The sequence below is a fragment of the Rhinolophus sinicus genome, linkage group LG04, assembly GCF_036562045.2.
Source record: "Rhinolophus sinicus isolate RSC01 linkage group LG04, ASM3656204v1, whole genome shotgun sequence".
NCBI classification, from domain to species: domain Eukaryota; kingdom Metazoa; phylum Chordata; class Mammalia; order Chiroptera; family Rhinolophidae; genus Rhinolophus; species Rhinolophus sinicus.
The window spans coordinates 55,386,562-55,413,837 of NC_133754.1; the positions used below are offsets into that span (position 1 = coordinate 55,386,562).

General features: G+C 41.1%; 1 protein-coding gene and 1 pseudogene across 2 annotated transcripts in view; one reads left to right on the top strand and one right to left on the bottom strand.

The window, feature by feature from the left end:
* The window catches only part of TMCO3 (transmembrane and coiled-coil domains 3), a 50,883-nt gene extending 23,813 nt beyond the window's left edge, over positions 1-27,070 (top strand). The window contains exons 9-14 of one of the 2 annotated variants that reach the window (XM_074329562.1): positions 5,146-5,263; positions 12,147-12,342; positions 19,119-19,269; positions 23,294-23,373; positions 24,351-24,500; positions 26,378-27,070. In XM_074329562.1, the coding sequence (XP_074185663.1) occupies positions 5,146-5,263; positions 12,147-12,342; positions 19,119-19,269; positions 23,294-23,373; positions 24,351-24,500; positions 26,378-26,491 (809 nt within the window). In that variant the 3' untranslated portion in view covers positions 26,492-27,070. Of the gene's footprint in view, positions 1-5,142; positions 5,264-12,146; positions 12,343-19,118; positions 19,270-23,293; positions 23,374-24,350; positions 24,501-26,377 lie in introns of both variants that reach the window. The other variant, XM_074329561.1, reaches the window with a different exon arrangement.
* On the bottom strand, positions 14,751-15,406 carry LOC109455171 (eukaryotic peptide chain release factor subunit 1; annotated as a pseudogene).
* Positions 27,071-27,276: the final 206 nt, after the last annotated feature.

The window sequence follows — 27,276 nt, forward strand, 5'->3', positions numbered from 1 at the left end:
TGAGTTGTTGTTTGGTAGCACTGTCTTCCGTATACAGTTAAACTTTGACAGTATTGCCATTTTTTTACATCATGTTGATTCATGATGGTAATTTTCACCGTCTCACTCTTATTTTGTAAAAGTCAGTAAAAAACAGGGTTAAAATATCATAGTAAACTCACACTGATACTCGCCCTTTATCAACACACAGTAATGAAAGGGAAGATATGGGAAGAGAACACCAAAGCGGGGCAGCTGAGCTGGCTGATAAAACCCACCTGGCAGTGAGCAGAGCTGGCCTAACACGATAGGAAGAGTCATTTAATGGATTGCATGTTTGGGAGGTTGGTAGACATACTGAAGGACTTACATTTTGACGGGAAAATTTATAATTAAGCCTACATGGTAAAAATTTAATATACCTGTAGCACAGTTAGAAAATATAATTTGGGGGAAAAAAAGCTTCAATTTGTAATAGCCACAAAAAATACAAGGTTCTAAGGACTAAATCTCTGAAAAGATATGTGTCGTCTTTGCGGATAAAATTACAAAATATTATAGAAAAGAGAACCCATGAATGGAAAGACTCAATACATAAAGATGTTTTCTCCCCAAACTTAGGAACAGCCATCCCAGTGAAAAATCTGGCAAGGTTTTTCATGAAACTTGGCAAACTAATCCTCAAGTTGATTTAAGAACAAAGGATGAGACTAGCCAATATTAATTTGAAGTGAGGCGCTTCCCCACCGGATATCAAGACCTATTGTCATGTTACCATGCTCGGTGTGGCATGGTATTGCCCAGCCAAAGACAGGGGAGGGGGGTGCAATGGATAGTCCAAACACTACAAGTAAGTGGGCTGATCAGCGAACGAGAATCAGTTATCCATACAGAAGAATAAAATTAGAGCACTACCTTCAACTGTATACACAACAATCAATTCTATATGGATTAAATACCTAAATGTGAAGAGCAAACCTTTAGAGCTGTTAGAGGAAAATAGCCTTATGACCTTAGGGTAAAGAGAATTCCTTAAAACATGAACACAGAATCCAAAAAAATATATTGATAAATTTGAGTGCATTAAAGTTGGTAACTTTTATTAAAAAGGTATTTTTTTATAAGCCACAGACTGAGAGAAGACATTTGCTATATATATCATGTGCAAGGGAGTAATATTTAGAATGTATCAAGAACTTCAATAAGTCAAAACAAATGGAAACCCAATTGGAAAATAGGCAAAACATCCTAAAGGACGACTTACAGAAGAGGAAATCTGAATGACCAATAAAGATAAAAAGATGTTGAACCTCACTAGTAATTAGGGAAATGCAGGTGAAGACCATTAAATGCCATTTCACATTAGTGAGCTGGCAGAAAATTTTAAATAGATATACCATGTATTAGTAAGAATGTAGAGTCCCTGGAACTCTTATGTGAGTTGATTTAGCTGCTTTGGAGAACAATTTTGCAAACAGAAATTTCCATTTCTGGAGCCATATCCTAGAAAACTTGCAAATGTGAAAGAATATTCAAAATAATCACTTTTAATAGCAAAATATAAGTAATCTGAGTATGCAGTAATACAGTGAATAATTATGGTGTATTCATCTACTGAAATATTACAGAAGTAAAAATGAATTAATCATACAGTATTGAGGGGGGAAAATACAAGATACAGAAGACATCTGGTCTGATAACATTTACGTAAAGTTTGAAATCATGCAAAGCTTTATACTTGCAAACTTGTACACTGGGGGCATGAAGAGATGCCCAAGAAGGATGCCTCCATCACTCTTCAAGTCTGGGTTTTTGTTAGTTGTTGCCCAAATTCTGTTCCTTTTCTATTTCTCAAGATTCCAGCCAGTATATCAAATATTAGGTGTATATCAGTATATCAGATATTGGCCCCTCAAAGGGGGCCAGTAAATAACTCCACTCTTCCATGCCCGTGCTTAGAACCCACAGGATGATAAACAAAGGGGTCAAGCAGATGGAGGTCACACTAGCAGCTTGACAATGATGAAAAGTGCTGTAGAAGATGTGGCAACACTAAACCTCACCTGAGCTGCTGCTCACCAGGGAAAGAGGGGCTACTACTGACTCCCAAATAGAGCATGCTCGTTTCTATGGGAGTAGCGTAGGCAGGTTAGGGCACAGCGCCAGGAGTAGTTAGGGGAAATCTCATGAAAATAAGCAAGGGAAGGGGGTGTTCCAGTAAATGTACTAGAATGTTCATATCACAGCACATTTGTGATAATGGAAAAATTGAACCCAAGTACCCATCATCGATTGGGAAATAGGTAAATTGTGATGTATTCTACTGCAGCTTTAAAACTGAATTCTTGCATTGTGCATCAATGTGGATAATTTTCAGATATAATGGTGAGCAAAAAAAAGCACATTACAGAAATATTGATTATACAAAGTTTAAAATTACACAATAATAAGCTCAGTGTTGTTCTCAAACACACAGAAGTTATTATATTAAAGTAGAAAAGCATTCAAGAGGATGATAAACGTTAAAAATAAGGCACTGATTAGAGATGTAGCCAGGGAGAGTGGGACCCAGCAGAAGATAGCTGAGGGCTCAGTACAAGTACCTACAGTATCTTCTTTTCAAAAATCTGAAGCCAAGGGGGCCGGCCCCGTGGGGTTAGAGCTCCATGCTTCTAACTCCAAAGGCTGCTGGTTCGATTCCCACATGGGCCAGTGGGCTCTCAACCACAAGATTGCCAGTTCAACTCCTCGAGTCCCGCAAGGGATGGTGGGCTCCACCCCCTGAAACTGAAATTGAACACGGCACCTTGAGCTGAGCTGCCTCCCGGATGACTCAGTTGTTTGGAGCACGGGCTCTCAACCACAAGGTTGCCAGTTCAATTCCTCGAGTCCTACAAAGGATGGATGGTGGGCAGCGCCCCCTGCAACTAGCAACGGCAACTGGACCTGGAGCTGAGCTGCGCCCTCCACAACTAAGACCGAAAGGACAACAACTTGAAGCTGAACGGCACCCTCCACAACTAAGATTAAAAGGACAACAACTTGACTTGGAAAAAAGTCCTGGACGTACACACTGTTCCCTAATAAAGTCCTGAAAAAAAAATAATCGGAAGCCAAGGTGTCAAAAATTTAAGATTTGGGAAAATTCAGTACTGGACATTTGTTATATTCTTTGTTTTCTACACATTTAAAGTATTTAATAAAAGGAATGGAAAACAGGAAAAAATTAAAATGCTTATAGCAGTGATAAGCACAAAAATTAAACTTAATGCAAAATGAAGACAAACATGAAAAATAATAAGTGGTATCTATTTTTTAATAATTCAAAGTGAATAATTATTTTCACCTTTGTCTTGACTGCAATGTTTACATTTTATGCTTATCACCACTATAAGTGTTTGTCTTTCTCCTCCAGCCAAAATGCATTTGCTCACTAGTGGGTGCTTCCTGAGAAGAGCACGGGTCCTGCACCAGGGCCCATGGTGAGGACCCTGGCCCTGACCCGTGGTGCCTGCGACCTGGTGGTAGATAAGTGACTGACTTAAGACAGTTGACTATGATCAGGTGCAAAGGAACAGAACAAAATTGTAAAAACATTTACAAAATGCTGGCAGTATGTCATCAAATGCTATTGTAAAAAGTGAGATGTACTTAGAGATTTTTATATTTCCTCTAAATCAAGTAGAGGTACAGTAATGGGCACAGTCTAAAAAACATGAGTTGTGTGTGAGGAGTAGGGGAGAAGGCCATGATGTAACTGCAAGCTTAGGACCCACTGAGTTTCCCGAGATCAGGACAGTCCCAGTTGTCATGAACCCGTCAAGGTGTGTAGTGAAGTGTCCCAGCCGTTCTTTATTCTCTGTAACCGGCCCTCAGAGGTACAAGCTCTCACAACAACCACCTGACGGGATCTTCAGTGTAGAATATTGTAAAATTCTAAGTCAAGATGATTTCACTCACCAAAAATGTAACTCTGTATAATAAGTAAAACAAGCCTCTTAAAAACTTCTAATCAAAGTTTTTGCTGGTCATGAGGGATTTTGATTTGGTTTGGTTTGGTTATTCTGCTTATTTTATATAAATTTACTCTATTAGATTGGTCTTTAAATATATACTGTCGTGGGGTGGCCAGTTAGCTCAATTGGTTAGAGCGTGGGGCTGATAACACCAAGGTTGCCAGTTTCCTCCCCGCATGGGCCACTGTGAGCTGCGCCCTCCTTAAAAAAAAAAAAAAAAAAAAAAAAAAATATATATATATATATATATATATATATATATATATATACATACATACATACACATACACACACACACATATATATGTATGTATATATATATATATATATATATATATATATATATATATATTTATATATATATGTATGTATATATACCGTCAGTAGCTTTTTAAAAGAGAATAGCTTATTTTAGGGGGAACATGATACTTGAGTGTTTAGAAGTACATTTAAAAAGTCCAAAGCCAGGACTGTTGGTTGAAAAGGGAGACATTTGGAGGCCTGTGTGAAGTAGTGAGTTCACAAAAAATATATCATTTTTCCTTCTTCTTTGCAGAGTTGTGTAGTCCCCTCAACCAGTGCTGGTCAGTGCTTTTCTTTTCTGTCTATCTAATGAGCCCGTATATCCCTACCAAGTCTCCATTTGTCTCAAAGGGAAGGGATATTCCATGTGGGGATGATGGTGGGTTTGAGGGAAAGTGAACTGTGTAGCCAGACTCCGCCCAGCAGATGTGACCAGAAAGGGGTGGGGCCAGATATCTTTTGCATAGCTTAGGGAAGAAATAAAGATTGGTGTTGAAGGCTGCTGCTTCGTGTTTTTTGGGGGACCCAGTGAATTTGGTATGATTATCCAGGCCTGTCATATTCTTGTTTGCCATGCCATCTTTCCATAATGACATTTTTCTATAATTACATAAGTATCAAATAAATAGTGAAAATAAAATATTCAGGAAGTTTTCTTTTCAAAAAGTTTTAATCTTTAAAATTGTTTCAATGTTTGCTCTTAAAAAGATTTTAAAGTCTATATTCTCATTTAAAGTATCGAAATTATTGGAATTATATTGGAAATATGCACGGTGACTATATTTTGACTTGGGACACTTTAAAATACTGTCCGCATTTGCTTTTAATAACTTTTTCCATCAAGCAGGTGACCTTGACTACAGCGCTGTGCTGCTTGGAATGCTAGTGATGCAGGACGTACAGCTGGGGCTATTCATAGCTGTCATGCCAACTCTTATCCAAGCAGGAGCCAGCACATACTCTAGGTACGTTTTTTATATTACTTTATGTCACAGTTTGTTTTTCTAGTTTCAAATCATTTGTTTGTAAAAATACTATTTAATACATTTTTCCAAAGAGATGTTCAGAGCTTGTATAGAGCGCACAGACTTAAGAGCCTAGACACTTGGGGTAACACAGCCTGGGCTCGAACACTAGCTCTGCTGATTTCGGACACATTACTTAACCTCACTCTTCCTCAGTTTTGTTGTCTGTAAAGTGCGGATAATACCAGTTCTTACCTAATAAAGTAGTTACTGGAATTGAATGAGTTAAGGTATAAAAGTGCGCTGTCGTGTGATTATCATTGTCAGTGCCGTCATTACCATTCCCCCTCATCCTTCTTTCCATTCTCCAGTAAAATGATACCAGAACCCAAACTCTACTTGCTTAGGTTCAGAAGGTAAAAGAAGCCAAATGGGAAAAATAAATTTACCCAGAAAGTTGTAGGTTATGTTGCGTATACAATATATTAGAAGAATACCAGCCAGAAAATAAACACACTTGGAAAATATAGGGAGCCTTATAAAATTTAAAGGTACATTGCATGTGGGTTAGGATTATAAACTTGAATTTGTTTTAAGCAAATATATGCATATAAATATTGTGCATTAAATATTTCCAGGGGATACATTAATTTTATCTCTTGTGGTACTGATACTATTGGTCAAAAATTAGTAGACTTCTTTGAAGTTTCTTTCAGAAACACTTTGAAATGCTAAGATCTGTCTTATTTATTTTCTCTCATCTTTTCTAATCTGTTATGCCTCATCTAAACCTAAACACTCTCCAAAGGCCCATCGCCAAATACCATCACAATGGGTTTCAATATGAATTGGGGGGAACATAAACCATAACACTCTGGGTTTATCCTATTTGGTGTTTGCTTAGCTACTTGAATCTGTAGATTTATGTCTCTCTCCTAATTTAGGAATTTCAGCCATTATTTCCTCATATACTTTTTCAGTTCCACTTGCTCTCTCCTTCTGGGACTCTAGTGATCTAAATGTCCTTTGTTATTGCCCCACAGGCCTCTGAGACATTTTTGTTTTCAGTCTATTTTCTGTCTGTTCAGACTGAGTAAATTCTTCTGATCTGTCCTCAAGTTCATTGATTTTGTCCTCTGTCATCTCCACTCTAATATTTAGCCTATCCAGCAAGATTTTTATTTTGGTTATTATATTGTTTAGTTGTACAATTTTCATTTGGTTCTTCATTTCATAACTTCTGTTTCTTTGCTGAGATTTTTCTGTGTTTTTTTATTTTCATTTGTTTCGAGAACTTTTAATTGCTGTTGAAGCAGTTTTATGATGGCTGCTTTAAGCTCTTTGTCAGATAATTCTAACAATGATTCATCTTGATATTGAAGTCTATTTACTGTTTTTTCTCATTCAAGTTGTGGTTTTCCCTGATTCTTGGTGAGATGAGTGATTTTCAGCTGTATCCTGGACATTTCATATATTATATGTCTCTAGATCCTCTTCATCGTTTTTTTAAAGCAAGCAGTCCCCCGATTGAGGTGCAGTGTGAAGGCTAGCTGGGTGTGTGGGGGGAGGGTGTGTGTGTGCATGTGTTTCATCATCCTGTTGGGCCCCACCCAAGTGGAGAACTAACAAACCTGCCTCATTGTCAATGGGTAGGATAGAAGTATTTCGTAGTTTTTGGTATTTACCAGATATTATATTAAGTTTCAGCATACCCAAACTGATTTAAGATCTCTTCTGTGCTCTTAGGTAGCTCAGCCTGGCAAGGAAAGTAGAAGGAATGAATAGCTTTTTAACTGAGGCTCAGGCTGTGGAGCAAGGCCTCCTCGGAGCCCCAGCTCTGCCATTTGCCAATCCTGCAAGCTTTGGCACCTTACTGAACCTCTTTGGGCTGCAATTTTTGTCGCCTATAAAATGAGGACAATATAGAAATAGGACCTACCTCATGGGACTGTGTGAGAATTGCAGAACAGAATCACACAAAGCACTTAGCTTAGTCCCGGGTACATATAACTATTAAAGGTAGTTTATCAAGAAGATCCTTTTGATTGTCATTTTCCTTTGATCCAATATTTTTTTTTAACTATCAGAAAAGCAACATTTTAGTCACAACCTCAAAAATCAGAGTCAGTTCTTATTCTTCTGGCTACAGATATTCAAGATAAGTAACTGAACAAAAATCTGGTCAGCAAAAGGAAGATTTGTAAGTTTAGCTGAAAATTATTTGAGTTCTATTTAAGAAGTGTATAACAAATTATTGTCTATAAAGGTCGAGATCTCCTTCCAAACAATAAGCAGAACCTCAGCAAAGAGTCATAGAGCACTCATAAAACACAAATGTGACATTCATCTTATCAAACTTTCCTGTCACTTGCAGGTAAAACTGTTGCTATAGGACGTTGTCTCAATCAAAAAACTTTTAAAGCTTTTCTTTTTTTATTTTCCCAATTAAAAAAATTAATCCAATACAGGTATCAACACCATTGGTATTATTTCAATTTAGTCATAAAAACATCATGTTTACCAAGAGTTTTAATGACATGGAAAAAATGCTCCATATTATGTTAAGCTGTAAAAAACAGAGTCAAAATCACATACAATATTCTTCAAAAGGTTAAACATAGTTACCGTATGACATAGCTATTTCACATAATGCCATAAATTATACACTTTAAAATGTTTAAAGTGGTCAATTTTATGTTATGAATATTTTATCACAATAAAACAATCTTGTGCATGAATGTTCATGGCAGCATTAGTCATAATAGTTAAGAAGAGGAAATAACTCAAATGTCCATTAACTAATTAATGGATAAATAAAATGTGCTATGATCATACAATAAAATGTTATTCAGCCATAAAAAGGAGTGAAGTACTGACACATGCTACAACATGGGTGAACCTTGAATACATTAGGCTGAGTCAAAGAAATCAGTCGCAAATGGCCATATATGCTTCCATTTATATGACCATCCAGAATATGCAAATCCATAGGTGCAGAAAGTAGACCAGTGGTTGCCAAGGGCTGGGCGAGGGGACTGTAGGGGATAGGGTTGCTTTCAAGGGTGATCAATTTGTTCTAAAATTGATTGTGGTGGTGATTGCACAGTTTTGTGAATACACTAGAAAGCATTGTAATTTATAGTTGAAATGAGTGAATTGTATGGGATGAGAACTGAATCTCAGTAAAGCTGTTAAAATCATATACAGTATTATTTCAACTACATAAAAAGAAAATAAATGGAGAGACTGGAAATGTATGTATACACAAACACATATACAGAAGGTGCCCAAAAAATGTGTACGAATTTTAAGAAAGGAAAACTATTAAAATTGTAATGTTTAATATATACCGATAACAAAAGCTTAATATATACCGATAACAAAAGAATACATACAAGTCACGTTTGACTTCTGCAATTACAAAAGGTACTCAAAGTGGTTACCATCAGCATCCAGACACTTCTTATTATGGCGAACTACTGCTTGAGCAATGTTGACCAAAGTGTCCCTGTATACATTTTTTTGGCACCCCAAATATATGGGCAAACATACACGCAAATTACATGTGTGTACACAAGTATATATACACATATACACAAATGCATACATGTACATGTACTTTTTTGGTAAGTAGGCTAAGCACATGAGAAAGATATTTGTACACATATTAAAGACAGGGTTAAGTTTTTTATTTCATAAAGATCTATAAATTAATAAGAAAAATTTGAAAAACCCAATTAAAAAATAGATGAGCAATATGAGCAGCTAACATAGAGATGAGTAAATGGAAGATACTCTCTCACAATGAAAAGGCAATGGCACCTTTTACTTGTCAGGTTGCAAACCTTTAAAAGTGGGGGCATGATGCCCAGGGTGGGGAACGGCACTCAGAGGTCTTGGTGGGGGGTGGGAATTAGAGCCAGAACCTAGAACAGCCCGAGTGCCTGGCTGAGAAAATGATGGCACAGACACGTGATGGAATACGTGCGCAAGTATTAAAATGACTGAGGCTTGTGCTGATATAGAAACGTTGCCAAAACATGATGAACGGAGAAATCAAGATGCAGAATAATGTATTCATCGTGCAGATGAAGAACTGGCTGTGGGCATACAGATGACACTTAAGCTAGTAGAAACTCTTCACAGTGTTGTCTTGAAAGAGATTGGAGTTGTACGTGACTTTCACTTTTCATTTGTACCTTTTTGAGCTGTTTGACTATTGTATCCTCATCACAATGCAATTAAGAGACAATTGGGAGATAGACCCGAATTACCAGCTTGGTAATTCCAGAGAGTATTTTAGCAACTAGACACATAGGCCCTGGAGCCAGACACCTAGCATGTGACCTGGAGCAATCGCTTGGCCTCTGCCTCTACTTTCTTGTCTATAAGATGGGGATGGCGACGGCACATCCCTGGTAGGGTTGCTGTCAGGATTGTCGTGAGAAATGCAAGTCTTCAGTGGCTGCAGTATCTTTATCAGCTAAATAAACCTGGACTGAGACTGGAGCGCCTGTAACATGCCATGCACTGGGGGGGGTGGCCTGCTCTCAGACTTGCCATGGTGTTTGGAGAAGATAATGAATGGTAAATAAGGGAATGGTCAACAAGAAGATGTCCAGTGCAGGTGAGTGTTGTGCAGAGAATTCCACTGGGGTGAAGAGTCAGCGAATGATGGGTGACCACTTCAGGTGGGCAAGGTCTCTAAGTAGTGGACTTTGGGCTGAACTGTGAAGGACACAGCTGAGCCAGTCAGGGAGGAGAACCCGGGGTAGGGGGTAAGCATCTAGCTGAGGGGGCCTTGTGCACAGGCCCCATAGCTGGAGGGAGTGTGGCCTGTCAGGGAGGAAAGGCTGGTGTAGGCCGCTTTGCAGGTGAGAGGTGAAGAGTGGAAGGAAAAAGAAGTCTGGGCTCATCTGAATGTCACAGGCGCTTTGGACATCTAATTGGTGTTCCCCTGCATTGTTTTGGCCTCTGTGGAGCGTGGACGAGATCAGTTAGGAGGTTACTGGAGTTGTGTGGGGAGATGATGGCACTTAGGGAAGGGGTGCCCTGGTGCTGGACAGGACCAGGTTCAGTAGTACAGCACTGACTTGTGATGCGTTGATGTGTGTGGTGAGCGATTAGTTCAGTGGTCTGTTACTGGGATGCAGAAGAAGGCTAGGAATTTGAGGTAGGTCCCAACCTACTTTATTCTGTCACAGCAAGCACATTTCTATTCCTTCCAGGGCTACAGACCCTAATTTCCCACACTGGCTCGCCATCTTCATTAACAGACATGGAGTCTTTCACGATGACTTTGCTTCTAGCCCAGCTCTGTTGCTCTGTTCTAATTCTCCTAAGTAATCGCACGCAACTTGAGATTTCTGTTCAGTGTTGCTCATTTAAGCGTGGCTACAGTGATGAATTCTCAGTGCAATAGTCCTCCTTTATCTGTGGGGTAAATTTTCCAATACCCTGAGTGAATGCCTCAAACTGCAGATAGTACCAAAACCTGTATACCCGGGGTGCCAAAGAAATATATACAAGTGGACACTTGGTCACTGTTGCTCAAGCAGTAGTTCACCGTAATCAGAAGTGTCTGGACGCTGATGGTAACCACTCTGAGCACCTCTTATAATTGCAGAAGTCAAACGTGACTTCTTTTGTTATCGGTATATGTATATTATAATCTTAATACAGTTTTCCTTTCTTAAACTGTGTATAGATTTTTTTGGCACCCTCTGTATTATACTATGTTTTTTCTTTTACATGTGTACCTTTTCACTTAAAGTAATCACTTTGCAGCTTCTCTTTGGCATATCTGAATTGCGAGCATCCCTACTCTTGTGTTTTGGGGCCATTATTAAGTAAAGTAAGGGCTACTTGAACACATGCACTGCGGTACTCAGACAGTGGCTCTGGTTTCCCAGACAGCTGCTAAGCAACTAACAGGCAGGGAGCATATACATATACAGTGTGGATACACTGGACAAAGGGATGCTTCATGTCCTGGGCAGGACAGAGCAGCACAGCACGAGATTTCATCACACTACTCAGAATGGTGTGTAACTTAAAATTCATGAATTATTTATTTCTGGAATTTTCCATTTAATATTTTCAGACTGTGGTTGACCAGGGGTAACTGAAACCACATAAAGTGAAACCGTGGATAAGGTGGGACTACTGTAATCAGATTTGTATTATTCCATTGAGAACTTTTAAACCAGAATTTTGGATTGATTGGTTTCCTAAATACGGTGGAAAGCTAAGAAAATGTGCATATATTTAAGAAAATGTGTATATTATTATAAATACTACAAATATATAGTGATGCCTTTTTTGTAAAAGTCTTTAGGTTGAGATCTTAAGAATATATTCCGAGATCTGAGTAGCATCTTGTGAAAAGAGCTTAGTACAGAATCCTTTTCTTTATGACTAAATAGACATAAAATTCAGAGTTCTGGCTTGGGATAAAGGAGTATTTTGTTAAAAGTCACTGGAATTATTTAGTTACCTTCTAATGGTGAGCCTGCAATGTAATATTACAAAGTGACTATTGCCTGATGAAGAATTTCAAGTGGGGGTTAATTCCTGAAAAGGAATTTTATTATCTATTATAAAGCTATATAAACTGTCAGTCAAAAGTCATTGCATCCTATTAAATGTATTCACTCTAAAGTATTGGCTGTAAAACAATCCAGCTTCTATATTTAATTCAAATAATTTCTGAGGTTAATATGATTGATAGATTTTATTTTAATATTTGGAAATAAAAATGCATGTGATTTAGGTCATTTATTTTGCGACATGTTAAATAAAAAGTGGAAGATCTTTTTATTGGGTTTTAGAGAAATATGTTTTGGAGGTGAAATAACATGTCTCTTTTTTTTTTCTTTCCTAGCATTGTCATGGAAATACTACGAATACTGGTTTTGATTGGTCAGATTCTTTTTTCGCTAGCTGCTGTTTTTCTGTTATGTCTTGTTATAAAGACTTACCTCATAGGACCATATTATCGAAAGCTGCATATGGAAAGCAAAGGGAACAAAGAAATCCTAATCTTAGGAATCTCTGCTTTCATCTTTTTAATGTTAACGGTAATTCTCAAAATATGCTATTTATATAATCTAATTTATAATCTGTTCACTGAGAGCTTGTGATCAGTTCTTTAGCTTTTTATTTTAATAGCAGTTAAAATATTTGAAACATTTATTAGTATTTTTTATTTTATGCACAGTTATTATGCTACCCATCAATATTAATACAAGTTAAGCCTGTTTAACTATTTTAACTCATACTCTATTTTTATTTTTTATTCTTAAATGTGGTTTTTTACTCTTCTCCGTTTCTGTATCTCAACACCACAATTTCACTGCCTAGGATCTGTCTGTAGAGGCTATAGAGACTACAAAAGCTACGGTTTTCACCCCCTTATTTATGTGTTTGTATGTGTTTAAGTGTAGTACATAGCAGCAGTATATATCACGGAAGAGTGCACATTGATTAAAGAAATACAAAACTTTGGCATAATTTCCGAACTTAAATAGTAAAAATAAAAACTACAAAAGAAGCTGCATACCCTAAATGTATCATGTGAAACAAACATAGTCAAAAATGTAAATTTACATCCAATTCCTCTGGTCTTGTCATAGCATATTAGACCCATTTACAATGGCAAAACCCTGAGCTACTGCTGTGAAGAGAGCACGCTTGCTCACTGTTGGGTGTTCTGCAAATAGACAGTGGAGCCCAAAGCAAAAGTCTGTTCCAGTGAAGACTCCCGCGCTGGCGAAAGCCAAAGAACTGACTCTTCTCATTGGGGGTCGAAACATTAGGTTACACAACGACAGTCGTTTGGAGCTCAGAGTACAGTGTGAGAACCAGAAACTTTACATTTAAGACATACTCCCTTTATTCAAATGAAACAGGATTATTGGAATAATAGGCAGGTCTGCAACCGGGACCAGGGAGCTGGTTCAGACCAATAAAGCTACAAGTGATTGAGTCAAGTCAGTAAAGAACAGCAGTCGGGCACTGAAGTGTTAAAAGTACCCAGTGTGAAAACCAAATGCATCCCACTACCCTATCAGTGTAAGAGTGATACCAACGGACTTTTAAAACCTTTGGTCTTCAAAGCCCATTTGGTATCCTTATTTTCTACTGCTACCGCTGGGCACGTCCTATGCATTTTGTTTACTGTCACCACCTTGGGCACACCATGACCTTGCATGTTAGCTGGGGTCCAGTCCTACTCACAGCCCAGCTGTGAAGCATGAGCTTCAGGTTTTCAGGCCCACTTTGGAACCAACATGGTTAAGTCCTGGGAGCCAGAAGCTGTGTCCCATCTCTTCCCTTCCCTCCCCTGCTCTTTCCACCCTCCTCCCATAATTTCTCATAGGAGAGGTGCCTGCAAGTCCCATATTTGAAACAGATGCTCCAACCCCACCAGGTGGTCGGGGTTTTTTTATTACATGCATAGTCATATGTGTTTTGTCTCATTCCTGTAAAAACCCTTGCAGTTCATGTTTTAAAAATCAGGACATTCACATAATCTCATGTCAAGCAACACAAGGAAAACGTGACCACCTCCCGTTTACTGCGGACAGATCCAAGCAAAATAAAATATTCTTTAAATTTCTTTGCTTCCCCTTATATTGCATGTTTTATTTCTCCCAGTCCCAGCAATAGCACAGAAGCCCTTATATCCATTCCAAACTGGTTTCTAGCAGGCTGAGATGACGGGAACCCTTGTCAAGGCAATTGATGCTATGGGCTTCCAAACCTGGGCACAAATGCGCCTCCAAAGCAGACGGAAGGAAACAGTGCACTCTCTCCAATGCTTCATGTGTCAGTTTGACTTTGCAATGCAGTTTCTATCCTTAAGACTGACAGTCTGTAGTGGAAGGGATAGTGTGAGGGAGTGAAGTTGAGTTGTCTCCTATTAGCTCACCCTTTCAACATTAAACAAGAGACCAAGACAGAAATGGTTCCAACATTTCACCACGTATATTTCTTCTTATGCAGTCTCTGCTGAGAATACCATGTAAATGGGTCATTGCAAAATGCAGCCATTGATTTTTCTCCAATCAAAATAAGAAACAAACCAATATGATCTCATTTCTATTAACTTTTGAAGGTTTACAGCAGTTAAAGTGTTTTTGCTACTATGTATAAGGTTAAAAAAATCATTTTTTTCCCCATAAAATACAAGAGCAACCAATTTCACCATTGAATAAAAGTGAAAACTGGGATTCCTGTTTAAATTAGTCCAAAGTGGCATTTAGGAATTTAGTTGTAGTCTGCTGCACTGACACCAAGACTAACCGAAGTGTAGGGTTGGGCCTGGTTTTGTTTCGGTTTTCTTTTCAATACCCAGTGCTCATGGATTAAGTTCTGGAAATGTTCCAATTGTAAGACAGGGATCTGTTTGGATTCCATCACGGTTATGCTCCTTGAGTTCAATGCTGGAGTGTGAGGTACATTTTACCAGACCCATGTCAACTACCTAGTAGTCATCAAGGTCAAAAAATGCATTGTCTCCTCCGTGGAAATCTACTCATTACCACAGGACACCTCCAATTCCACCAAATGCTTTCACAAACTGGGATCCTTCTTGTGACGATTTCCAATGTAACTCCAAATTTTTTATAGTTGTTAGCAAACCATTCCTGCAGGGGCATGCTCTCAATTAGTTCATGTTCTGGTCCTGTCTTTGTGAAATGAGACTTACCCTTCTCTTGTTCTGGAGTTAGAGAATTTTCTCCTCTTGTGCCTTGACAATGAAGAATGTATCTCATTATATCCAGATTTTCATGGACTAGTAGTTCCCATTTTTAAAGCTTTTAGTCTGTCTTTAACTCCAAAACAGTACTTGCCTGTGTCCTGGCTGATTTCATCAGAGTAACATCCTATTAATTTCTTCTCTTGAATGAATTTCGCGTTGGAGAGAACTTCAAATAACTCAATAGCTACATTTAATCCATTTTCACCAACATAGGATAGAGCAACTAATTTTAAAACTTTTGGTTGCAACGCCTGATCAAACATAGACTGACTTAGTTCAGGTTTATAGTCAGCTGATCCAGCTATAGTAAGACCTGCGACACTCGCTTTGTCCCCAGGACTAAACGGCTGCACAGCAGTCTCAGCTACTTTCCGAACATATTAACACACTTTTAAGCACTTTGCTAAAATGGTACTTGTGAATGCTGCATTGAAAAACAAATCTGTGGGAATGAAAAGCCACCAGTGTCAAGCCATGTTACTCTGTCTTAAACTTTCAAACAGCATTGTACCTGAAATAAGATTAGCAATTTAAAAACAAATTTTAGCTCTGTTGGATCATGACAAGCTAGTAACAGTAGAACACGCTTTGCCATAAATGTGAAAGGTTAAAAAATAAAAAGTTTGTTTTGGAAGCAGCCTTCTCATGACAGAATGGGGGAAATGCTATTGGGGCCCCCAAGAAGTACTCTGGTAATGGAATCGCCATACAACCCAGCAGTTGCACTCCTGACGTTTATCCCAGAGAAATGAAGACTTAACGTTCACACAGAAACTTACAAATGTTTTATAGCAGTTTTATTCATATTAGCCCCAAACCACCTAATTGTCCTTCAACAGGTGCATGGTTCAACTAGCTGTGGTCCTTCCACACCAAGGAAGATGACCCAGCTTTAAAAGTATTGGTACGTGAATCTCCAGAGAATGATGCTGAGTGGGAAAAGGCAATCCCAAAGGTCACGTACCGTATGATCCCATTGCTGTGACCTTTATGAAGACAGAATTTGAAAACTGGAGGGAAGATTGCTGGTTGACAGGCATTAAGGAGGGAGTAGGGCGGGAAAGGTCTTCGTGGTGACAGAGTGTTCCGCTTCTGTGCCCTGTCATGTCAGTGTCCTGGCTGCGATCTTGTGCTATCCTTTGGCGAGATGTTGGCATTGGGGAAAATGAGTAAAGGGTCCATGAAACCTCGCTGGATTATTTTTTACAACTACAATTGAATCTACAGTTGTCTCAAAAGACGAAATTTAATTTAAAAAAAAAAAAGGAAATTAACAAAAATTACTTCCGTATATATAGTTTAATTGCCTGGGGTCTCATTTTATGATCTTCAGAGAGGACAGATTTGCTTCTGCTCAAAACTGCTCAAGTATCTGACTTATTTAATTTTTTTTTACATTGCTTTATCCATTCAGAGTATTTTTCTCTTTGAAAACAGCATCCAGCAAAATTGTCTTACCTGGGTGACTTCCTTGCTGTTTCCCAATAGCTGCATAAGTTAAAAACAATTCCCACTTCATTGGTTTTCAGTTTTATTCATTCAACTGTATTTACTGAACACCTGCTGCTGTTGCCAAGTATTGTGTTAGGTGCTGAGGCATTTTGCTTATCATATATTCTTATAATTCCTCTGTCAGACTCTTCATTCATTGCCGTGTGATACTCCATCATGCGAGTATTTCACAATTCATCCTTTCTGTTGTTAGCTGTTAGGGTTTGTTTTCATCTGGGGCTTCCGTGAATAAAGCTGCTATACACATTCTCCTATGTGTTCCTTGATGGACATGTGCTTTCATTTTTGATGAGTGTGTACCTAAGAGTGGGGTTGCTGGGTCGCAGGGTATGCACATGTTTCACTTCAGTCGTTTCCCATGCTAGTTTTCCCCAAGTAGTTATGCCGTAGGTTTCTACCCCTATCAGCGCTGTGTGAAGGTTCAGTTTCTCTGTGTTCTCACCATTATTTGTATCGTCCGTCTTTGTAGTTGTAGCCGTTCTGCTGGGTAGTGGTGGTATCTCGTCGGGGTTTTGATTTTCATTTCCCTGCTGCTTGGTGGTGTGAGCACCTTGCCGTGTGCTCCTTAGCCATGTGGTCACCCTCCGCGGGGACGTTGTGTTGGATGCTGAGGCATTTTGCATGCCATATATTCTGCAAAATGTGTACCCTGAAGACGCCTGTTAGCGTCTGTTAGCGTCTTCAGGTTATTTTTCTTTGGGGTTGGTTATTTTCTTACTCAGCTGTAGGAATTTTTATCTGGCAAATTTTTTTGTCAGATTTTTTTTTTTAACTGAAATGAAATTCACATAACAAAACTCGCCTTTTAACCATTTCAAAGTGTGCCAGTCAGTACAACCATCACGCCTATCCAATTCCAGAACATTTGTGTCACCCCAAAAGAAACCCCATGTCTCCCAATTCTGTCTGCCCACCATCCTGTAGTAACCACGAATCTACTTTCTGTTCCTATGGATTTGCCTGTTCTTGACATCTCATATAAATGGGATCAAATGATATGTGGCCTCTTGTGTATGGCTTCTTTTGTTTTGCTTGTGTCACAGGTTCATCCATGCTATAGTATATATATTTCAGTACTTCGTTCCATTTTATGGCTGAATAATATTCTATGTCAGATACATTTTTGCGATCATCTTCCATTTTGTGACTTGCCTTTTCATTTGCTTATTGGCATTTTTTTTTTGAGGAACAGAAGTTCTTAATTTTAATGTAGTCCAAGTTATCAACTTTTTTATGGTTGGTACTGTTTATATTCCACATGAAAGATCTTTGCCTGCCCTGGATCATGAAGATGCTCTGTGTTGTCCTCTAGAAATGTCACCGCTTTATTTTTCTTGTTTAGCTTGACAGTCCATCTTCAGGGGAGCTTAGCACATGATGGAAGGTAGTGGACAGAATCTGTTTTTTCACGTGCTTTTCCCCACACTGTGTGCCGGAGGATACCTCCCCTACGTGTGCAAGATCACCTTGTCAGAAACCAAGAGGCCATGTGAGTGTGTGTGTGAATGCATGTGTTTCTCACTCTATTCCCTGGCCAGCTCACCTGTGTAGGGCCCAACTTTTTTCTCTGGCAGGGTTGTCTTGGCTATATTTGTGGTCTTTCCAGTGTCCACGTAAGTTTTTAGATTTAACCTGTCCATGTTCACACACAAGACAGGTGTGTTGTAATTTTAGTGAATCTGTAGACAGTTGAGGGAGACCTGACATTTTAATGATTCCAAGCCTGGAAGCGTGGCACACACCCTCAGTGCACCGAGCTCCTCATCTGTGTTTCTTAGTGTTCGGTGCGGAGACTGTGCACTTCTGTGGTTGTATAGTCCCAGTTGTTTGATGTGTTTTGGTGCTATTGTAAATGGTATTTCTTTAAAAGTTCTTTTTTTTTCTGTTTATTGCTGCTATCATCTATAGTTTTGGTGTCTCAAATTAAAAAACAGCTACTTTCCAATTGTTTTGCATCAGTAATGTCTCATCAAAAAGTTTGAAGCTTTGCATGTGACAGAACCATAGTTAGAAACCTGATAAACCATAACTATTCTATCTGAATCTGGCTCTATTGAATCTAGTCATTTCTAGATTCGTTGATGTTTCCCTCTGGTTTCCTGCCATCTCCAGGTAATTGCTCATTAGCTGTGCCTGCTTTCTCTAAGTGGTTTGAGTTGGTGATGGGAATGGTTTTTTGTTTTTTATACAGTATGTTTTTTAATGTCACAGTCCAGCTGTTCATTGATTCAAGGTAAAAAAAAAAAGTATCACGAATATTTAAAATAAATTTAGAAAAATATTCTCATTCAAAAATTTCACAGCAATCTATATGAATTATTGCTTCAGATTCCTGTTTTCTCTTTGTATGGTTAATTCAACGGATGGTACCTACCGCCTGTGGTCGTTCATGTCATCCCCACAGAGGCCCCACTGAGGACCTCACAGATGTACAGCAATGTTTGATTGTCACGGTTTTCTCGTGTCGGCTCTGCTAGATCTAACAGGCCGTCTTTGGGTGTGAATCCTGCTTTGGCAGAGGCTGTTGGTAACTGGTGGCACTGTGTGTGTGATGTGTGGTCCTTCCGTCTTCCTCAGGTCACAGAGCTGTTGGATGTCTCCATGGAGCTTGGCTGCTTCCTGGCTGGAGCTCTCATCTCTTCCCAAGGCCACATGGTCACCGAGGAGATTGTGTCCTACATCGAGCCTATTCGTGACTTCCTGGCTATCATTTTCTTCGCATCCATAGGTAACCTTTCTTCTTTATGTCATAATGTTTGAATTGTATTTGTTCAGCACTTGCAGATCACGTCTGGTATCTGTTTATATGCATACTTTTATTTATAGCCTATACAGTGAAAACAGTACCCATAAAAACTAGAGTCTAAGGAGACATTTAAAAAGAGGGAAAATTTGGACCAAGGGACGTTGATTGGTTGTCATGCTCTGTCAGTGCTAAGATGCACATGTAGCTGGGCATTAAAAAGGCTCCGATGCCCTGAGGTGAGGACGACCCTCACTTGGGATGACGCCACAGGGAAAGGCACTGGTGCTCAGCCGGTTAACAGCTTAAAGTCAGTGCATCAAAATGGGGGGTTGGGGAGGGAATATTAATTTTGATACAAAGAAAAGTGGACTGACCATGTGGAGGTGTGCTGCTCTGGAGAGTTCGCTTTGTCAGGGGTTCTTGAGTGGCCAGTCCTGGCGGGGTGCAGGCGGCGTCAGAATCACGGCCTCTGTATGTCCCAGTGCATCTATGCGGCACCACCCGTTCACACCACTCCTCACCGTCGGGAAAGCTCACGCACTGTACACTGGTCGGCAGGTTCAGTGGGATCCCAGCGAGGCTGGGACATGGAAAAGCAGATTCTAAAATTTGTATGGAAATGTGAAAGGCCATGAATACCCACATCAGTCCTGAAAGAGAAGCACAAAGTGGGGAAGGTCGCACTTTATGTGAAATAAAAGGTGAAATAAGACCTTTCATGAGCTGCTTCAGTAACTGGATGCCCTCTGTGTCCCATGAGAGAGGCCCTCTCGGTGGACATTTGTCTCTTCCTCTCTGCCCCCTTCTCCCCTCATCCTCTCTCTCTTTCTCGTATGTGTGCGTGCACGCGTCCATGTCCATCTCCCCTCACCCTCTCTCCTTGATCCCCTCTCTTCTGCCCCCTCCTTCCCCTTCACCCCTGCCTCTACTATTGGTAACACCCCCTCGATATGCTAAATAAGCTCTGCCAATTTTTATTCCTTGAACTCCATTCCTGGTTGATGATTGACTTCTTTTCTGTCAATTCTTTTCCAGCAAGATCTAAAAACACTGATTAAACAGTAACCTCATTCTTACTGCATTTCAGTCCTATGCTCCATTCCTAAGACCTCTGGGTCACCCTGACGAGTGGGTGCCATTCCATGTCTCTCCGGCTAGGGCTTCGTGGAATGTGCACTTGTTCAAAAACTGAAATTCCATACATATGTTTTTTAAAACAGACATATTTGCTTTAATACTCCTCAAATTAAGATTCTTGATTCATTGAAAACCATGCTTTCTAACAAAACAAAAATCATACATATTTTTGCTTTGGTTATTTACACGCAGTATATCAACGGGAACTCAACTTAATTTCCCTGCCAGCTGAGAAATGTGCATCCAGTTAGGTTTTTTATTCTCTAACTGGTCAGGGACAGAATCTTTTTGTTCCAGGGGTCCAAGCAACAAGTTAATGGCATCCGTTGAAGGAGACACCTTCACTTTTCTGCATACTTAGACCTCAGTGACGTGCAAATGAATAGTGCGGTCCCCGTTTTTAACAAACGTTCATTGATCTCCTGCCTGGAAGACCTGGATGTGGCTGCTGCATTCAGGGCTCATGAGCCACAGTCAGTGTGGGGGAGCAGAAGGGGTCCTGTGGCCCTGGCACCAACAGGGGTGGGTGCACCGAGGGCTTAAGGTTGCGCTCCTGAGGAGCGGCGGCCTTTGAACAGCAAAGGATGGTTTGGCATCCCAAAGTGACGGAGGGCTGTCCGTGCTGAAGGGAGAGCCAGTGGTGCCCAGGATAGTGCAGGGGGACAGGAGACGAGTGGGACTCCACATGCCCCCCCTCTACAAGGTGGAAATCGGGACCTGCCTCACCTCAGTGACATGCATCCTAGCCCTCATTGTCAGTAAGGGCCCCAGGCTCACGCAGATAGCAAGCAGCAGTATAGATTTTGAATCTGCGTCCTTCCCACTGGACCAGGGTCCACAGACGCTGCTCCATGGCCCACATCTGACCTGATGCCTGATTTGATAAATGACATTTTATTGGGACACAGCCAGCCCAGCTCATTTCTTTATGTTTATGAATGCTTTTGTGCTCAGTCTCAGTCAGCGTGGGCCACCATAACCAAGTACCTTAGGAGACTTGGGCTCAAACAACAGACGTTTATTTCTCATGGTCCTGGAGTCTGGAGCCCAAGACAAAGGTGCTAACACAGTCGGGTTCTTTTTTTTGTTGTTGTTCGTGTCAGGTGCACAAAACAGTGTAATAGTTAGACATTTATCATTTATATCCCTCACACAGTGATAACCCCCTTCCCCAATCTACTACCCCTCTGACATCGCACACAGCCATTACATTTCCACTGCCTCTATTCCTAATGCTGTACTCCACTTCTTGTAACTATCTATCTATCTATCTATCTATCTATCTATCTATCTATCTATCTATCTATAATTGTAGTTGACATTCATTATTGTTCAGCTTCAGCTTTAGGTGTATAGTGCAGTGATCAGGCATCTACACACAGTCGGGTTCTGGTGAGGACTCTTCCTGGCTCGCAGACAGACGGCCACCTTCTTGCTGGGTCCTCACATGACCTTTCTTTGGGGTGTGTGTGCACAGAGGGTGAGGGCATGGGAGCACGAGTGAGCTCCAGTGTCTCTTCTCTTCTTACAGGAGACCAGTCCTGTTGGATCAGAGCTGCACCCTGTGACCTCATTTAACCTTCTTTACCCCCAAATACTATCACACTGGGGATTAGGACCTCAGCACATGATCTTGGGGGCAATTCACTCATGGCGACTCCAGCAGCAGTGGTGTGGGGGGTGACAGAGCTATTCTTGAAGGTGCCCTAGAGGTAGTTGTCACATGTCAGGTGTAACCTAGCACCTTGCAGCCCTAGATCCTTGCTCACTTTTATATCTGTGGGTCTAGTGAGTGTGTGCAGTGACCACGAGAGTTGGTGTTTATTAATTAACACAGATCGTTTACCAGTTACCTGCTTCACACGTCATGTTGCATTCACTCATCGCCCAGATCCACAACTACAGATGAAGAAATTGAGGCAGAGAGAGGTTAAGAGGTGTGCCAGCGTCCACAGTTGGTTCGTGGTAGACCCTGGATTTTAGCCCAGAGCCTGTCCTGTTGAACATTGTGCTATCCCAAATATACATTTGGTATTTGTTGTAAGAATGAATGGCCATACGTGGAAAAAGTGTAACATAGCTTGTTTGCCCTCCTGTGAAAGTTATATGTGGCAAAGACATTGTAACATGGCTTTCGTCTCTTTCCGTTTTGTTAACGTCACTAAGTACTGGCTCCAGTCAGTCTGGTGTCATCGTCGCTCTGTGCAGGGTGCTCTGCTCCCTGCGGGGAGGCACGTAAGTGAGTAGAGTCTCTGCCCTCAGAGGGGAAAGAAAATCTCTGTCATCTGGCCTGTGTGCTGAGGGCCCACGCTGGTCTGGGCCCAGGCGCTTGCTGTGACAATGCGGGACTGTGTGATGACGACCACGCCACAGTGCTGTCCATATAGGACACGAGAGCGTGCTGGGGAGACCCCGCTGCACCCTGGGTCAGCGAGCTGTGGGGCCTCCCAGCCTTGAGGTGTGGACACTCAACCTCCTCTCCTGTCTTCTGACTCGAAGAGTCGTTTGCATCCTGGCCAGAATGTTTTCATAAAGGAACATCAGATTTAGCAGCTGCTTGCTGTCATGCTCTGCTGTGTCCTGGGGTGACGTCTGGCGGAGGATTGCGCTCTGCGCCCAGGCCCACGCAGCCCACCGCCCGGCCACTTTGCCGGGCGCAGCTGGCTCCAGAGCCGCTGGCAGCAGATGCTTGGAGGAGCACTTCAGGGAACGGCTTGAGAGGATCGTGCTTAAAGAACTTTATCCTGTATCGAAACAACTATTAGGAGCTTGGGAATTTGTAGATTTGTCACTGAGACACGGGTGTGTGTTGTTGGGAGACGTGCTGTGTGATCCTGAAAGAATTCTGTGTGTGTCCTTTTCCTAACAGGCCTGCACGTGTTTCCCACTTTCGTGGTGTACGAGCTCACCGTCCTGATGGTCCTCACTCTGTCGGTGGTGATCATGAAGGTATCCGTCCTGCCTCTCAGTCACTCGTGATTGGTACAGTTCATGTTATGTGTGGCTTTCCCGTCACGCAGCACATGTCACTGCTTCCTGGGCCTAATTTCCTGCCCTTAGTGATGCCGAGTCCGTGAGCCCCCAGCTACAGCGTTTACACACAACCCCCGTCTGGGAGATGACGCCCACCACTTTTGCCACCGGCACAGCTGGGATGAGGAGAGGGGTGGTTTGGGTTTGTTTTCCTTTGTTTGTCTCAGAACTGAGTATGTTTCAAATTGGGAGTTAGAAAGCTGGACGGAAGAAACAGCTTTCTGGATCTTCCAGTGAAATCCTTGCGCTATAATTTGACTTTTATCCTAAGTGAATCCAAAGAACCACAGATCCCCTCTCTTATGACACATGCAGACAGACATACATTTTAATGACCACTGAGAATTAGTTCACTGCTCTCCGCTCGTCTGCTCTCTGTGCCTACAAATTACTCAGTTGCTCGTGTTATAATAACTTTTAATCCAAGGTGCAGTTACCTGTCCTGTACCTATCTGGCTCTGCGGATGACAAACATTGACTTAAAATATTTCCATCTGAAGGAGGTACAACCCCTGACGATGGTCTGGCCGCCCCACCAGCACCAGGCTGCTTACCTCCAGATCCTGTCTACATGAGAGAGAGACTTCTCTCGCATTAAAACTGAAATTTCCATCTTGAATGCTGTATAACATTTAATGCTGTGAACGTAGTTTGGAAGGGAAAGAAAGCCTTGTTTTCTGCTGGGGAACCTACACCCTTGATTTTGCCTTTGTGTTTATGTGGTTTTATTTCAGACATTTTGTGTTTATTTGGTGCTTCTGCATTGAGGTGCCTCTCTGTATGTCCCCTCTTTGTGCCCCTTGAGGGCTGCCCCAGCGTTTATGTGGCTCTGTTTTCTGGGTGCTTGGCTGTCAGGGCTCTGGGTAAGCAGTAACACACGGCCACTCTCGCAGTTTGTTCTGGCAGCGCTGGTCTTGTCTCTCCTGCTGCCGAAGACCAGCCAGTACATCAAGTGGATCGTGGCTGCAGGGCTGGCCCAGGTCAGCGAGTTCTCTTTCGTCCTGGGGAGCAGAGCGCGCAGAGCGGGCATCATTTCTCGGGAGGTGAGTCCCCACTCGCTTTCTGTGAGTGCTCACGGTCACGGTCAGACAGGCGCTTTGCCACCGGTCTGGTCGCCATTCCTCATGCTGATGTGCGAGCATCATGCCCTGTCGTGTGTGCGTGCAGGTGTGTGTGTGTATGTGTGTGTGTGTGTGTGTACACTTGTGCGCTTGTCCACCTGCTATTTTGTACTTACCTCACCTTTCTCTCTGGTTTTGTTCATTTCTATTTTTTTTTAACTTGTATTATTTGCCCTTTTTTAACTGTCTGTGAACTAGAACTTGATGAATATCATTTGACGATCCATGATTGTCACTTTAAATTTGATAAGAAGGAGGTTTTGTGCTTATCTTCAGGGTGTGGGTTGTGGCTCTAAAGTAAAAGAAAAGCTCCCCAGCCCGGGGGTAAATAATGCCTCAGTCTGTTGCTCCCCAGTGTTAAACGTTTAATATTTAAAATCTGAATATTCTTTCAGGACCAGACAACTCAGTTGAGTATTAGCCCTGAATGATCTAAGGGCAAATTGATGCTGTGACTAAGAAAAGCATTTGGTAACTAAAATTAGAGCATTACTGTTTAGTGAAAGCAAATAGTGTAGAAATCTGAACTCCCTACTTTGGAACTGTTGGTTCACTAAGAAATCGCATGCATGCCAGGGCTGGAGCCTGCATGCTTTCTGTACAGACTCCTAGGCGGTGGAAATCGGCTGTTTCTGTATTTCCCAGTGTAGAAACAGTTAACTTCAGGATGTTTTTAAATCATGGATTTGTAGACACACAAGTTCCCAAATAGTAACTTCTATTTAAAGTTATTTTTGAGGAGCATTTGAGAGCTTGCTTCTCAGCATGTCATCAGGTTGGCTCACGTAAACTGATTCTCATAAAAATACAAAATAAATTATTTAACCTAATTTTCTTGACCTGATAGCCCCCTTCTGCAATCTAAGTTTTGCTTTTTGCCCTTCTTGATGTCTGTGGAAGCACAGTTGACCTTGCTGGGCCTGAGCCCTGAAGCCAGAGCAGGGGTTTGCCCCTGTTCTCATTCCCTTCCACATGGTGGGGCCACCATGTGGGGGGGCCTCCTGACGGCCCCCACCTCACACACCCCGCCCTCTGTTGTGATGTTGTCGATAAAGCCCGCCCTGCCAAGTGACACGTTGAATATTTGGTTCTGCCTACCTGCTCCTGAGCAATAAATTTGGGCTGAATGAATATAAAAGTTTTTATCGGTACATGTGAAATGCTGGTAAGCATTCAAAATTAAGTGGTTGTCTCCTTGTATCCATAAGTGTGAGTAAGATAAGTCTTGATGTTAAACAGCACCAAAAACAATTGCTGAAGAAAGGAAGTTGTGCAAGAGCTCCCTCTGAAAACTGCCCTGCGGCTATACCTTCACTGTAAGTGACTCCCAAGGGGTCAGTCTGCCCAAGGGGTGACACCCAGGTTATATAGACTCCACTGTGTGGACCAGTGATGCATTAACCCAACGACAGTCTCCGCTGATGGTCAAATCTCAGTCTGCCTCACAGCCAAATGTCGCTGCACCTGTGGCTGTATGGGGTGTACCTAAGAATGCACCTGTGGTTGGAGGACATGCGCCTGACCTGTTGCAGGTGTACCTTCTAATCCTGAGTGTGACCGCACTCAGCCTTACGTGTGCACCTCCTAATACTGAGATGACACTCCGTTTTACCTGTTGCAGGTGTGCCTTCTAATCCTGAGTGTGACCGCACTCAGCCTTACGTGTGCACCTCCTAATACTGAGATGACACTCCGTTTTACCTGTTGCAGGTGTACCTCCTAATCCTGAGTGTGACCGCACTCAGCCTTACGTGTGCACCTCCTAATACTGAGATGACACTCCGTTTTACCTGTTGCAGGTGTACCTCCTAATCCTGAGTGTGACCACGCTCAGTCTTTTACTGGCCCCGGTGCTGTGGAGAGCTGCAATTACAAAGTGTGTGCCGCGACCAGACCGGCGGTCAAGCCTCTGAGGGCACCGAGATGATAAACAACTTTGCAAAGTGAAACCTGTATGCAGGAAAAGCAAGTATTTGGGACAGTTCTATAATTGCACATTCCTGTGAGCCTTCTACATCAGGAACAAAATACACTATTAAGGGCAGAGGGTATCTTCTTCTTTGCCCGGCTTTAGAAATTACTACTGCCATATTTTAGAATCTTCCAGAGTGATTTACTGCATTCAACTGATCATGCACAGTATAAACATAACGCTGCATTTTACAAATCGCCTTGACTATTTTGCCTGGATGTGCCTTTTTTTCTGAAATTAATGTTAACTTTCTATTGTTATTTCATCAGTTCATGATTTTTTTTGGTAAAAAAAAAAAAATTAGAAAGCTTTTTTATTTATTGTACAACTTTAGTGTTGTAATCTGTTGGTCAATATTTGTCTTTAAACATTTCTGTGATGTGAAATTTTAATTCTGGCAACAAGTTCAGAAAATTACTTTTAATCCTTAAAACTTATGTTTTCTAAAATGAGACAAATATCTTCAAATGTCTATTTGCTTTTTATTATAACAATTTTAAATAAAACACTTTCATGTCAATTTGTATTAGGTATATCATTCTTTTAAAATATTTAGTTCTGAATCACAAGAATATGCACTTTTTAATAAAGATATTTATGATTGGAATACAATTAATTGAAACTTTATGAAAATATTTTTCAAATTAGATTTTTAAGTTTTACTAATGTTCACCAATTTTTTTATTGAGATGATTTGTATATTACCACACTATTTTCCAGGAGACC